This window comes from Dipodomys ordii, unplaced genomic scaffold (assembly GCF_000151885.1).
Source record: "Dipodomys ordii isolate 6190 unplaced genomic scaffold, Dord_2.0 Scaffold100, whole genome shotgun sequence".
In the NCBI taxonomy this organism is placed as follows: Eukaryota; Metazoa; Chordata; class Mammalia; order Rodentia; family Heteromyidae; genus Dipodomys; species Dipodomys ordii.
This window is the reverse complement of record NW_012267316.1, coordinates 6,572,904-6,588,494: the sequence shown is the minus strand read 5'-3', so window position 1 is coordinate 6,588,494 and position 15,591 is coordinate 6,572,904. Positions and strand designations below refer to the sequence as shown.

The 15,591-nt window shown below is 39.8% G+C and overlaps 1 protein-coding gene across 1 annotated transcript in view; it reads left to right on the top strand.

Moving 5' to 3' along the window:
* Positions 1-15,591, top strand: part of Cep192 (centrosomal protein 192kDa) — a 129,975-nt gene that overhangs the window by 61,640 nt on the left and 52,744 nt on the right. Inside the window, exons 19-26 of the mRNA XM_013027142.1 lie at positions 4,886-5,792; positions 6,815-6,963; positions 9,318-9,548; positions 13,880-14,005; positions 14,182-14,325; positions 14,441-14,504; positions 15,057-15,196; positions 15,289-15,381. Of these exons, the coding sequence (XP_012882596.1) occupies positions 4,886-5,792; positions 6,815-6,963; positions 9,318-9,548; positions 13,880-14,005; positions 14,182-14,325; positions 14,441-14,504; positions 15,057-15,196; positions 15,289-15,381 (1,854 nt within the window). The remainder of the gene's footprint in view (positions 1-4,885; positions 5,793-6,814; positions 6,964-9,317; positions 9,549-13,879; positions 14,006-14,181; positions 14,326-14,440; positions 14,505-15,056; positions 15,197-15,288; positions 15,382-15,591) is intronic.

Sequence of the window (15,591 nt, the reverse complement as noted above, 5' to 3'; positions counted from 1 at the left end):
GCTGTGGTTCAAGTGGTAGAGTGCTAGCCTTGAGCTGAAGAGCTGAGGGACAGCGCCCAGGCCCAGAGTTCAGGCCCCATGACCGGACCCAAAAAAAAAAAAAAAAAGAATTAGTGTGCTGGGTGCATGTGACTCATACCTGTGGTTCAAAGGCAGCTGGGCAGAAAAATCCATGAGACTTTTATCTCTTAATAAACTACTCAGAAAAAGCTGGAAGTGGCTATGTGGTTCAAGTGGCAGAGTGTTAGCCTTGGGCACAAAGAAGCTCAGGGACAATGCCTAGGCCCTGAGTTCAAGCCCCAGGATAGCAAAAAAAAAAAAAAAGAATTAGCATAGGTATATATGTGCATTAACTAGTTATTTCTGTAGTGTTAGTAAGTGTTAGAGGTAGTTTACTGAACTGATTTCAGAAACTGTCTGCTGGAAGACACACTAATGCATGTATGCTCTGGGGATTCAGAAGAAGTTTCCTGAAAATAGATTTCAGGGCAAGGTGAATTGATTGAGCAAAAGTTTATGGGAGGAATGTCTTTGAAGGCTTATTTTACAGACCTGTTTGGAATTCAGCAGGGAGGAAGATGTGGAATTGTGATTTGGGTACTGCATTAGATAACCCCAAAGAAGTTTAGAATGGCTTTAGTGAATCTTACATGTGGAGGAAGGGAAGTAAGGATAGAAAAGAGTGCAGGGTCTAATGATAGGGAATCTTAGATATAAAACTTGGGAGTTGAAGGGCTTTTATTTATTTTTTATTTTGAAGGGCTTTTATTTTTATTTATTTATTTATTTTGGGGTCTGGTTGTGAGGCCTGAACTCTGGGCCTGGGAGCTGTCCCTCAGCTCTTCGGCTCAAGGCTAGCGCTCTACCACTTGAGCCACAGCGCCACTTCCGGTTTTTTTCTTTTTTTTTGCTTATGTGGTGCTGAGGAATCGAACCCAGGGCCTCATGCATGCAAGGCAAGCGCTCTCCCACTGAGCCACCTTCCCAGCCCCTTAAAGGGCTTTTAATAAAAGCTGGACACTGACATGACCTGTTTTAATATTTTTAAAGTTTATTCCATGACTAGACATAGTAGCTTATGTCTGTAATCCAGCTATTTGGGAGATGGAAAATGTGGGAGGATTGCAGTTTTAATTAAAAGAGTCAAAAATGAATATGGTGGTACTTGCTTGTAATCCCAGCTACTTGAGTAGTGTAGTAGTAGTATCAAAGTCCTAAGCTAGCCGAGGTAAAAAATGAGAGAACCTTATTAAAAAAAAAAACTAAAGCAAAAAAAAAAACTAAAGAGCTAGGAGCATCGTAGAGTGTCTTATTTAGTCAGCACAGGGCCTTTAAGTTCAAATCCTAGTTTTGCCAATAAACACTCCAGTAGATATGTGATAGAGAGGTAAGAATGAGTTAAATTAGAACCAAGGAGATTTGATATGTGTCCATTATTAAGACAAGAGATAGTGTGAGCTGGTACTAAAGTGGTAGCTTTTAAAAAAATTAATTGATTAATTAATTATTTATTTATGTTAATTATCTTTAAGTAGTTGTACAAATAAGTTCCCATTCTATCAAACAATATATAAGTACGAAGTATCTGACAACATTGTTACTCATCTCTCCTAACCCATCCCTTCTCTCACTAAAGTGGTAGCTTTTGTGGGAGGAGATGAAGAGACTGGAAATATTTATCCAAGAGAAGCTGGTATTTTCCTTGTATGGTCTGGTGTGAATGTAACAGTATTCAAGATGAGAGAGAGTGTGTGTGCATGTGTGCTTAAACTAAGAGCCTGGGCACTGTCCATGAATGTTTTTGCTCTAAGTTAGTGTTCTATCACTTTGAACCATAGTTTCATTTCTGGCCTTTTTGGTGGTTAATTGGAGATAAGAGTATCATGGACCTGCTCTGGCTGACTTTTAACCGTTGATCCTCAGATCTCAGACTCCTGAGTAGCTAGGATTGCAGGTAGCAACTTCATATCCAGTTTTTTTTTGTTTTTGCCAGTTCTGGGGCTTGAACTCAGGGACACTGACCTTGAGCTTTTTTGCTCAAGGCAAGCACTCTACCACTTGAACCACGGCTTCACTTCTGGCTTTTCCTGGTTATGCATAACTGAGGAATCAAACCCAGGGCTTCGTGCATGCTAGGCAAGCACTCTACCACTAAGCCATGTTCCAAGCCTTTCATATCCAGTTTTAAAGAGTTGAATATGACTACTGTAGGTATGTTGAATATATCTCCACCAATCAGCTAAATACATACTGTACAGTTACTAAGTACATGATGTAGTGTTCAATGTGATATTCCATCCATTTCATTGGATGCCATTTTTTTTGGTGTTCCCGGTTATGTAGTCTATATATTCTTAGCCTACTGAGCTTAGTGATAGCCAGGCATGGTAGTACATATCTGTAGTCCCATCACTTAGGAGGATGAGGCAGGAGGACCATCCTGTCTCAACAATGAAAATAGCTGATCCAGAAAACTTTTCTTCTGTTACTTCCTCAGAACCTCATTAAGCACCTTCAAACCTCCCTAAACCTATTTCTTCACCAACTAGACAGAATAATATGAGAAAGGTAGTGGTATTCACATAGTAATTCACCCTTGAAATACATATTACTTCTTAACAATAATTGACAATCTGATGTTTATCGGTAGTATTGTTTCTAAAACTTTGGTCCAAATTTTCTTTTCCAAGGTAAGTACTAGAAATAATCAATGAGAAGTAAATTCTTGTGCATTTTAGCTAGTTATCCTACAGAGCTATAGCTGTCACCTGTCAGGTAATACATTATAAAGGAATGAGAATATTAGCATTCACTAAGACTATTACTTCATACTTAAGAGAAAACTACATAAGTTTAGAAATTGGAAAATGCAAGCCAGATGTGATGGCTCATGCCTATAATCCCATGTACTTTGGAGTGTAGATCAAGAGGATCCTGATTTGAGGCCAGCCCAAGCAATAAGCTAGTGAGACCCCATCTTAGTCAGTGTGCATCTGTTCACTCCAGCCACATGGGAGCTATGTAGGTGTAGCAGTCCAGATACATGAGAGGCCAGAGGTAGGGAGATTATAGTCTGAGTCTGGTAAAAACAAGTGACTCCATAAAACGTACAAAGCAGTAAAGTACTGAGAGTGTGGCATAATTTGTAGAGCACTTGCTTAGTAAGTGTGAGGCTCTGAGTTCAATCCTTAGTAACACTGAAAAGAAAAAAAAAGTACAGACAGAATTAAGTATCTTCAAATCTTCAACACATATGACATAGTTTAGACCCATAATGGGCAAGGGAAGACCTGGGAATGGCTTTGTGTTGACTCCAATTTGATTTCCATATTATTTGACAGCTTGCCACTGCCCTCATCCTTTGTTAAGTAATTTATGTTTTTTATTATAAAGTTTGCTGATGTAAAACTCTTAATTCACAGAAAAAAATAGGACTTTGCCTGTAATCCTAGCTACTCAGGAGGCTGAGATCTGAGGATCACAGTTCAAAGCCAGCTGGGCACGGCTCAGAAGTCTGTGAGACTCATCTCTAATAAACTGCTCAGAAAACTGAAAGTGGCACTGTGGCTCAAGTGGTAGAGTGCTAGCCTGGAACTGAAGAGCTGAGGGACACCGCCCAGGCCCAGAGTTCAAGCCCCAGGACTGACAAAAAAAAAAAAAAGACTTTACCCTGGTCCTTTGTATAAGCTTTTCAGATGTGACTAATGTATACTGCTTATTTATTTTCCCCTTTTTTTTGGTGCTGGTCCTAGGTCTTGACCTCAGGGCCTAGCTACTGTACCTGAGCTTTTTAGCTCAAGGCTGGTGGTCTGTCACTTGATCCACAGCTCCAATTCTGAAGTTTTGGTGGTTAATTGGAAATAAGAGTGTCATGGACTTTCCTTCTTGAAAAGTTTCAAGCATCATCATCAGAGCTCAGCCACTTGAGTAGCTTGGATTATAGGTGTGAACATATAATTCTTTTTTTTGTTGGTTGTGGGGCTTGAACTCAGGCTGAGCTCTTGTACTCAAGGCTAGCACTTTACTAGTTTGAACCACAGCTCTACTTTCAGTTTTCTGGTGGTTAATTGGAGATGAGAGTTTCATGGACTTGGCTACCTGGGTTGGCTTCAAACTGTCTCAGCCTCATGAGTAGCTAGGATTACAGGTGTGAGCCACCAGTGCCTGACTGTAATTCTTTTTTTTTTTGTCGGTCATGGGGCTTGAACTCTGGGCTTGGACGCTGTCCTTGTGCTCTTCAGCTAAAGGCGAGGGCTCTACCGCTTGAGCCCCACAGCACCACTTCTGGTTTTCTAGTGGTTTATTGGAGATAAGAGTCTCACAAACTTTCCTGCCCGGGCTGGCTTTGAACCGGGATCCTCAGATCTCAGCCTCCTGAGTAGCTAGGATTACAGGCCTGAGCCACTGGCGCCCGGCTTGTAATTCTTTTTATAAAACATTGACTGTAGGCTGGGTGCTGGTAGCTTATGCCTATAATCCTAGCTACTCAGGAGGCTGAGATCTGAGGATCGCGGTTCATAGCCAGCCAGGGCAGGAAAGTCTGCAAGACTCTTATCTCCAATAAATGACTCAGAAAACCGGAAGTAGTGCTGTGGCTCAAGTGGCAGAGCGCTTGCCTTGAGCTGAAGAGCTGAGGGATAGCACCCAAGCCCAGAGTTCAAGCCCCACGACTGACAAAAACAAAAAACATTGTAGTTTTCTTAGGTAAGTCTGAATTTTATAGGTGTATATTTTAGTTATAGTTATATATTTATATAAACCAACTCCTTTTAGAGGCAGGATGCATATATATCTCCTTATAGTACTTGAGATCATAAAAACATGGTTGAATTTATTATATTCAGTTTATATATATGGGGATTATTTTTTACTTTGTCACACCCAGAGTGATATCACCAGTGAATTGAGCAGCACAATGACGCAAGCCAAACTAACTCTATCGGAGGAACAGGCTATTGGAAATCTTAGAGAAAAAGTTCCAGTTCATAACAGAAGAAAAGGAATATTATCATGTATTGCTCAAAGTAAGTTTGATTTGGAAAAAGGAACTGAAACCACTTCTTTGAGTAGCAGACCTGAGGATGGAGAATCTTATTTTATATCGAGTCAGGCTTCGTCCTCGAAAAGTAGAGAGCCTGTGGGAACCAGTGAGGAAGGTTTGACACCAAACCCCAGTGAACTAGACCTGATCAGTCTGACTCTGCTGAGCAAAGCAGATGTGGGCCTTCAGGCCGGATCAGCCTCATCACATCTTTCTGGGTCAAGCCAGAAGACTACAGAAGAAGGTCAGAGGATAACTTCTAAAGACCCTTCAACTGCCAGCAGTGATACCAGTGGCCAGATTCTTAATCAGAGCACTTTGGGAAACCAGCTCAACCTCCCTCCATGTCTTATGGGTCATGGCTCTGCTGTTGATATGCAAAACATGCCTGCTGTGCACCCTTCACTCTGGACCGGACATTCTGTGAGCACAGCTCCGTTGGCCCAGCAGTATTTGGGGACCTTCCCTTCAACTGCAAATGTTAACAGGCCTCCGTGCCATGCAGGTAGCACTTCAGTCTGTGGATTCTCTGGATATTCTTATCCTTCTGTTGCTGGAGAACATATGGCTATGGGGATATGTTTAGGACCAACTCTTGCTTCCGGATTGATGGGTCCCTCTTCCTTTTGTAACCCATGTTCTAATGCTTTACGTCAGAACCTGTTGAATACAGCAAAACCTTTTTCAGTGCAATCTGTTGGTGCAAACTGTGGAATTGAACAGTGGAATTCAGGAACCATGCCAAGATTTGGTGAGTTTTTCTGAAGTTTTTCCTTTGCCCATATTTAGCATCCCCAAATACTTCTGTGTGTGCGGGAATCACTGAAGTAGGTTTAGAACAACACTAAGTGTATGTATGTGGGTGGAATGTGCTCCCCATACCTTTGTCTTCCTAGTTTTTCTTTTCCTCTTCACTGGATTTTTGTTATTCATCCAACTCTCAAGTATGCACTTTAGGGTTAGATCTCAGAATGAGTTACTCCATTGAAGTAGTGTGTGGGGCATGGTAGTGGGAAAAGATGATGGTAGTATTAAGAATCCAAGTCAAAGCCTCTGTGGTTTCTTCTTTTTTTTTTTTTTTTGGTTGTGAGGCTTGAACACTAGGCCAGGGCACTGTCTTTTAGCTCTTCAGCTCAAGGCTAGTGCTCTACCAGTTGAGCCACAGAATCACTTCTGGTTTTTCTGGCAGTTTATTAGAGATAAGAATCTCATGGATTGGGCTGGGATGTAGCTCAGTGGCAAAGCGCTTGCCTAGCAAGTGCAACTTCCTGGGTTCGATCCCCAGTACCAAAAAAGAAAAGACAAAAAAAATACAGTTAAAAAAAAGAATCTCATGGATTTTCCTGTCTGGACTGGCTTTGAACTGTGGTCCTCAGATCTCAGCTTCCTGAGCAGCTAGGATTACAGGAGTGAGCCATCAACATCTGATTCTCTGTGGTTTCTTATGAGGTTAAGTAGTAGATTATAATTTGGGAGAGAAAAAGAGGTCAGGATTATCTGATGATAATAACATCAAAGAATTGATTATCTTGTAAAATAAAGATTTTGTTGACCCCCCCCTGGTGTCCCCCCCCCAGCTAGATAGAGCTTCAAAAAAATAGTTTTTCAGTTTCTGCTGCGCCTCATACAAAATGAGGGATTCCTACACGTCAGAAGCATTAATACTATAGCTCTTAGTATAAGCAGGCAGTCTTACATAATAATTTCCATATAACCAGTAGTGCTTTTAATCAAGTGTTTGATGTAACTTGCATTCTGACTTTTCTTACATAGGGAATGTCAGAGTGCCTGAGGAATTGAAGTTTCCTCATGCTTGCTGTGTTGGTATTGCTTCGCAGACCCATCTGAGTGTGCTTAATCCAACTGACCGCTGGCTACAAGTTAGCATCGGGGTTCTCAGTGTTAGTGTTAACGGTGAGAAGGTGAGCTCTGATGGTCTTTCTCATTAAACTTTACAGTGCATTGCAGTGGAGTGGGTAACTTCCCTTTCTCTCTACTGGTCTGGAAGTTTTCCACTCCCTGTCTACCCAATCCAACTATAATTTTATCTTCTTTCAGTCCCTTTTTTAGTTTTTAGTTTTGTATTTTTTTAATTTAATTTAATTTTATTTGTGAACATACTGTACAGAGGGGTTACAATTACATGGGCAGGTTATTGGTACATTTCTTACCAAGCATTGCAGCCTCCTCCTTTGTTTACCCTTCACATCCCTTCCCAGCCCCCCCCCTCCCCCCCAATCCCAATCCTTCTCCTTCCCCGCACCATTGTAAAGCTCGTTTTGGACATGACAACTTGTACTTCTCATTGTTGCAACAGGTCCACCTGTATCCTTAAACAACTGGTTTTTCCCCATCTCCTCCACAAGTTATACTGACATCAAATATAGTGAAAGCAGGGTAGTTTTATATTTTCAATGTAAGAAGTGAAATGTGGATGTTTTACATTTCCATCAGTTACTAATCATTGTATTTCATTGTCAGTTTTATAAAGTCATGTCAGTTTGCCTTTAGCAATAAATCACTGAATGTTCTGTTTATGATTTTGTTGGGTTTGCTAAATGTGATTGAGTATTTATGAGAAAAAATACTAAGCTATTGTTTCAACTTAGTCTTCATTTAGTAAAGGGAATCTTTTCGATAATTTATCTGATCATTGTCTTTAGAAATACTTGGAAATACAGTTTTAGCTTTCATTGTCTTTAGAAATACTTGGAAATACAGTTTTAGCTTTAACTCATACAGATACACTCTTACTTGATCAATTACAGCTACTATCATTCTGGACTGTGAATATTCTTTCCTTAGGATAATGACTATTTGAATGCCAGTGAGTAGAGAGAGTGGGAAATAAGGTTAGTAGTTCTGTTCTGACATGTCTTGGCTTTGTGACTGCTTCTTACCAGACAACATTTGTAGATGGTTTTACTCCCTTGTTTTTCTACCAGTAGCTTCTTGTTTTCATTACTTCAGATCATCAGGTTAGATGAAAATCCAGCTCGTATCAAGGAAAGGGTTGTGGGTGGGAAGTAAGACTTTACAGGCTCCTAGGAGTCTGAATGGTGCAGTCTGTGGATGTACAGGAGGAGGATAGGTGGTTAGAGTCATATCATAGGAGTTCTGAAGGCTAGTCTGACACTTTCAGAAGCAGCTTAACTTCTCATTCCACTGCGTTATGGAGATGTATAAAACATATCCTAGAAAGACTGTTGGGACTATGAAGTGCTTCATTTTCCATGCCCTTCTAGATCCTTCCTTCCTTCCTGCCTTGCCTTGCCTTTCCTTTCCTTTCCTTTCCTTTCCTTTCCTTTCCTTTCCTTTCCTTTCCTTTCCTTTCCTTTCCTTCTCTTCTTTCCTTCTCTTCCTTCCTTCCTTCCTTCCTTCCTTCCTTCCTTCCTCCCTCCCTCCCTCCCTCAAATTTGCATTAGCCTAGACAGACAAGTCATGGTAATTATAAACCATCTAGGGTTGCTTGGACTTTGGACTATACTATGACCTTATATCTTCTAGCCATGAGTTTGACAAATGGTGTGCTTTTACACCATAAAAAGTTACAAGTCTGCTTTTTTGATATGATGGGTACTCCTTTTGCTATGATACCACAACATGTTTTGTTCTGGACCTCTCCTGTTTCATCAACACCTAGTTAGTATTATATATTATATTTGGATTCACACATTCTTTCATATGAATTAGCACAAAGCATAATTCTGAGATGAAATTTGACATTTAATAAACTTTTTCTACCAAGCGTGTCCTATCTTCCTTCCTTTCTTCTTTTTGGGGGGGTTATGGGCTTGAACTTGGAGCCTGGGTGTTACCTGAGTGTTTTTGCCCAAGGATAGTACTCTAACACAGAGCTAGAGTTCCACTTACAATTTTTAGGTGGCTAATTGGAGATAAGAGTCTCACAGTTTTTTCCTGCCCAGTCTGGTTTTGAACTGATGTCCTCCGATCTCAGCCTCCTGAGTAGCTATGATTATAGGTGTGAGCCACCGGATCTGGACAGTACTTCCTTTTTTAGAGAAATGTGTAGAGAAATATGTTTGCTTCAAAATAGACTACCGAGTCTCAGCCCTTATGCATTAAATTCAATTAGAGACATTTTGACTAATTGTACTGTTCTGATAATGAGTTATAAAATGGGATGTTTTTGAGCAGCTGATGTTTAGATTTTGTAATTGGAGTGATTAGGGAGAGGACTTAAATTAGGTGAATCTTCTTGATTTTTAACATAAAGCCATTTCTTGACAGATCACGTGGCTTTTTTTTTTTTAAGGTGGATCTTTCAACATACCCTTGTTTAGTTTTCAAGAATAAAGTCATTATAAGACCTCATGTTACAGAAGAGATAAAAGTACTTTTTATACCATCCAGTCCTGGGATTTTCAGATGTATATTCAGCGTCACATCTTGGCCATTCTCAGCAGATACTGAAACAATAGTACAAGCAGAAGCTTTGGGAAGCAGAGTCATCCTCACAGCGATTGCCGAGGCCCCTGCTATTGAGGTAACTTGATTGCTGTGAGCATATTGTTGGAGGCTGTTTAACTGAGAAGAAACATTTGGCAAAATGTATTTGTGGGAAAATGTATCACTAAGTTTCAAGCTAAGCAATTATTATCCCAAAATTCTTATTCTGTAATTCTTACTCCAAAATTAGTTTTTTTCAGAAATATAAGTATAGTGACTAAGATTTTTATCTTAATAGGTATAACATTAAAATCTTTCTGATAATTCTTTATTTTTCTTTTGGTCAGTTGTGGGGCTTGAACTCTGGGCCTGGGCGCTGTCCCTCAGCTCTTCAGCTCAAGGCAAGTGCTCTGCAGCTTGAGCTACAGTGCCACTTCCGGTTTTCTGGTGGCGTGAGCCACCCATGCCCGGCACTTCTCTCTCTCTCTCTCTTTTTTTTTTTTGCCAGTCCTGGGGCTTGAACTCAGGGCCTGGGTGCTGTCTTTGAGCTTTTTTGCTCAAGACTAGCACTCTATCTCTTGAGCCACTTCCGTTTTTTTTCTGTTTATGTGGTACTGAGGAATGGAACCTAGGGATTCATGCCTGCTAAGCAAGCACTCTTACCACTGATCTACATTCCCAGTCCCTAATTCTTATTCTTCATAAAGTCATCCATTTTCTGACAGTCCCTCTCCACTTATTAATTACTTACCTACTGAACTATTTATTTATTTCTGTTGCTGGACTTGGGGTTTGAACTCAGGGCCTGAGCACTGTCTCTGAATGTCTTGCTCAACCCAGCATTCTACCACTTGAGCCACAGTTCCAGCTTTCTTTTGGTAGTTAATGGGAGATAAAAGTCTTTTGAACTTGTGTACCCAGGCTGGCTTTGAACCATGATCCTCATATCTCAGCCTCCTGAGTAGCTAGGATTATAGGTGTTAGCCATCAGTGCCTGAGTATTTATTTTTTGACAGTACTAGAGCCTCTTCCTCTCACTGAGCTTTTTTCACTGGTGCTGGAACTCTACCATTTGCCTCCAGTTTTGGCTTTTTGCTGGTTAAAGATAATAGTCTCTCAAATTTTTCTGCCTGGGCTGGCTTCAAACCTCAATCCTCAGATCTCAGTCTGGTAAATAGCTAGCATTATAGGCATGACACACTGGTACTTGGCTGTTGTGGTTATTTTTGACATAAGGTCTCATTCTCTGCTGGTGCCTACATAGACTATGATCCTCTTATTCGTGCTTTGGGCTGTAGCTTGGATTACAGATGTACACCATCATGCCTAGCCTTTTCTATTTAGATGGGGTCTTTGGAACTTTTTCCTTCATTGGCCTCAAATCATGATCCTCCTGGGTCTCTCCTTCCTGTATTCAGGATGACAGGTGTGAGCCTCTGGTGCTTGGCCTCTCCCCTGAGTCCAGTACTGGGGTTTGAATTCAAGACCTCTTGCTTGTTAGGGATTATTCTATTTGGGCCATGCCTCCATTGTCTGAAAGTGAAAGAAATTTTATTTAGCACAATGACTGTTAGCTGTGGCTGCATATTAAAATAACATTGGCGGGGGAAGGGGGGGTGCTGGGAATGTGGCTTAGTGGTAGAATGCTTGCCTAGCATGTATGAAGCCCTGGGTTTGATTCCTCAGTACCACATAAGCACAGGTGCTGTGGTTCAAGTGACAGAGCACTAGCCTTGAGCACTGAGAGGCTCAGGAACAGCGCCCAGGCCCTGAGTTCAAGCCCTAGGACTGACAAAAAAAATTTAAAAAATAAAATAACACTGGGACTTTCTCATACCTGAGTTCCATCCATATTTGAGTGGGGCAGGGATTATATATGAATATCAGCATTTTTTTAGTCTTCCCAAATGATTACAAATTATAGCCCTAGTTACCAACTACTGCTTTATGGGAGATACCTTAATTGACACAAAGTGACCTCAGAATTAATACAGTGAACAACATGGAGGAATGGAGGGAGAATTGGGGAGGGTACAAAATAGGAAAGGCAGAGTAGCTCTTTATAGTCATTAGAAGTAAAATAGCTATTTTGACAATAGTGTTCCTAAAAACACTGACATCTCTTCTTTAGATAGTATATCTAAATTCACATTATAGGTTACATTGTAACTTTAATTGAGCAAGAAGCCATCTTAGATGATCAAAACTGTTTAAAATATAATAAAAATACATATACATTTTGTTGACTCTTAAGGAAATTTGCTCTTACATAAATGCCTGAAACATTGCTAACTTTGTATTCTTTTTTAACATTTTTTATTGTAAAGATACCGTACAGAGGGGTTACAGTTACATGAGTAAGGTAATGAATTTCCTATTGAGCATTCTTGTCATGGTAGGATGTTTAGCCCTCTTCCTAGTTTCCCTAAATATAAATACTTTTAACTTAAAAAATAATGAATAAATTGATTTCTGATAGGTGAGTTGAAGTTAAAAATGTTATCGAACCACACTTAACTCCTGCTAAAAGTGAATTTGTCATCATTTTATTCAACAGAGCTGACTTGTGGGGCACAAAGGGCAGGCAGTCTCCTCAAGAGGACAACCATTCAGGCTTTTTCCCATAGTATATTCCTCAGGGAAATACATAGTAACTCAGCAGTTTATTTTCTAGGATATGAAGGAGAAAGTTGAGTTTGTAGATGTCCTCATGCTGTGTTCTCATGTACTTACAGACTTAGAGTGATAGTTTTCCTTTTGCTTACATGCCATTTAGTAAACTTGTTCATCAGTTCTGCTATGTATACCATAGTCTAGATCAGGGATTTCAGCTTTAATTCTTTAACTCTTTAGGGAGTGGGAGCCTGTCTTAGGCAGTATTGGATGTGTAGCTCTTTTCCTAACTACCCATTAGATATGAGCAGTAGTCATTTCCCCTGTTGTTACAACTAAAAATGTCTTTAGACACTGTCACCCCTCCTACCCCATTGAGAACCACTGAGAGTGAGTGTTATTAATTTTCATCATGTCAATGCATTCCTCTATATGAGGCTTTTGAAACTGCCTTTAAGCAGCTTACTTTTTTGTTTTTATAGCAGATGTGAAAATTTACAATTATGAAGATAGCAATGTCACTATCTTCTATGAAAGTTATTGGTTGACCAATTAGGACTCACATAATGAATTTCCAGTAGACTGAATTTGTGTTTGAGCTTTGAGTGTAATAAGCAGAGAAGTTTGGGAACCTCAGTGCTAGCCAGGTCCATGAAAGCCACCTTTGTGGAAGAGGACCTAGGACCCTGAAAGACTTATAGCATTTGACTAGGGAACATAGGTCACAGTTCAGGAATTTTATACAGAGATCCCATCCATAAAAATTCTTGGAGTAAATCTTCAAAGTATGTACGACAGATGTATTTAATGGTATATTTAATGGTATCTTTACTTTGCATAGTTATTGCCAGTTGTACTTTATGTTTCCATAAGTAATAAATGAGATTCTTATAGCTGAAATTTGTTACTGTTACCTTTTTAATTTTGTGCTTAATTTAAGTTTGCTTATTTCAGTTTTTGAAGACTCATCTCAATTTAATTGATTCTTTTATTGATTGATTGATATTGGGGCTTGAACTTGGGGCCTAACTTGAACTTGGGGGCTAACACTGTACCACTTGAGCTACAGATCCACTTATAGCTTTTTTTGACTGTTTAGTGGTGATAAGAGTCCCACAGATTTTCCTACTCAGGCCGACTTCAAACCCCAATCCTTAGACCTTAGCCTCTTGAGTAGCTAGGATTACAGGTGTGTGCCACTGACACTTGACTGGCTTGTTCTTGTGTTTCTGAGAGTCTGACATACAGTGTTAGGTAATTTATTTGACAGCTCTGATGATTTAATGTAGACACTCATAGCTATATAAAGTTTTCTCTTACCACTGCTTTTTTTGTGTTCCAAATGTTCTAGTAAATGGTATTTTCTTTTTCCTTTGGTTCTAGGAATTTTTGGGTTTCTTCTCATAGTTCTTTGGTGATCTACTGATTATTCACAAGTATGTTGTTTGGAGTTGAGGCAGAAAAGTTCGTGTGATGCTTATCTCCAATTAAAACACCAAAAGAGCCAGAAGTAGAACTATGGCTCAAGTGGTAGAGTGCTAGCCTTGAGCACAAAAAGTTCAGTAACAGCACTCAAGCCCTGCCAGGTCCAGCATACAGACACACAACAACAATAATACAGATCTTCAGTTGGTTATTGGTAGCTCATGTCTGTGAAAACTTAGCTAAGCTTACCTGAAACTTACTTACAACAGTTCTATAGGTAACTTTAGCCAAGTTTGTGTATTTAAGAGGTGGTAATATGTACATAAACTATGATATTTATTATCATATTGCCTTTGCTTTTTTATAAATAATTCCTTTCTTTATACTTAGGTAGAAACAGAAAAGAAAGGTGTTCTAGATTTTGGTGACTTGACATATGGAGGCTGGAAGGTTCTCCCACTGAAAGTGATAAATAGGACGAATGCTGTGGTGCCTATCAGAATGATTATTAATGCTGTAAGTACAAACAAGCACTAAGAATCTGCATTTAGAGTTGATTTTGAATCTGCAGACACTACTAATTTTTTTTGCTAATTTTCTACATAAAGTAAATTAATGTTGTTAAAGGTTTTGTTGAGAAAGGTAAATGCAACCCTGATTTTACTGAGTCTGATGCTTCTATTTTTAAATAGAATGCCTTTGCATGGCGCTGCTTCACATTTTCAAAGGAACCTGTGCATGCTTCTCTGAAAGCTGCTCCTTACGCTGATGTGATTGCTCAGCTAGCGGCTCCATCTGTGGTCAGTCACATCCTGCCAGCCAGTTTTGATGGACAGGTAGGCTGGGTGGATTGAAGAACTGGCTTAGAATTAAAGTTTTCAAATTGCCTTCTCCTGTTTATTTGGATCTTAATTCCATCATACATTCAAAAAATTGTTTTTCATTCTGTAGGACCCAGAATTTCTGATAGTTTGGGTGCTTTTCCATAGTCCAATGAAACCAGTAACTTCTTCAGGTACCATACTTTTAGCTAAATAAACTATAAATTTAAAAATGTTTTATTTCCTCTCTCAACTGTAACTATTTTGAGTAATTTATTAAGAATTTTATGTTGTTTGAAAAGTTGAGCACATGGTATACTTTGGGTTAAACCCGTTTAAGTATGGGTAATGAGAGCAAATACCACAGTAAACTTATTGTGATATTTTGTTTCTTCCTCTCTCTCTACTCATTGCTATTCCTCTCAAAATCTTCTTGCCTTGGGATTGGGAATGTGGCTTATTGGTAAAATGCTTGCCTGGCATGCATGAGGCCCTGGGTTCAATTCCTCAGTACCATATAAACAGAAAAAGCCAGAAGTGGCACTGTGTCTTAAGTGGTAGAAAGCTAGCCTTGAGCAAAAAAGCTCAAGGACAGTGCTCAGGCCCTGTGTTCAAGCCCCAGGACAGGCCAAAAAAAAAAAAATCTTCTTGCCTAAATTTTCTTTTGGTCCCTTAAGGGTGTTGTATGGAAATGTTGGGTGGGTTTAAATAACTGGCTTCTGGCCTAAAAGAACATATTTTTCTAGAGATTCTAGACTCAGCAGAAGAATTCTTGGCAAGAGTTGATATAGAAGTTGACAGCCCAAATCCTACACCAATTCTTATGAGTGTGAGTCTCCGAGCAAGAGCAGGCATAGCTAGAATTCATGCCCCCAAGGATTTACAGGTACTCTTAGATCTTTTCTGCTGTTGTTTGGTGTTGAGGTTGATTTCAGTTGATTGACAGTTTTTTAAGTGTATGTTTTGTCCTACCTGTAGACTGTGCATTTGTTGGCCAGTGTGAATTCCTCAATGAAGCAGCACTTGCCTTTGAAAAATGCTGGGAATATCGAAGTTTATTTAGATATCAAGGTAAGAATTTTCGTGGAAGGGAAATAGTCTGTCTGTCCTTTGTCCCTCACCATCTGAAGGCTGCCATGTTCCTACCCAGTTAAGATCCAATGGGGATCAAACCAGACAATTTCTATGAAGTCAAGCATGCTGGCATATCCCTATTATCTCAGCGTTTGGAAGGCTGAGGCAGGAGGATCTTGAGTTGAAGGCTAGCCTGGGCTACATAGC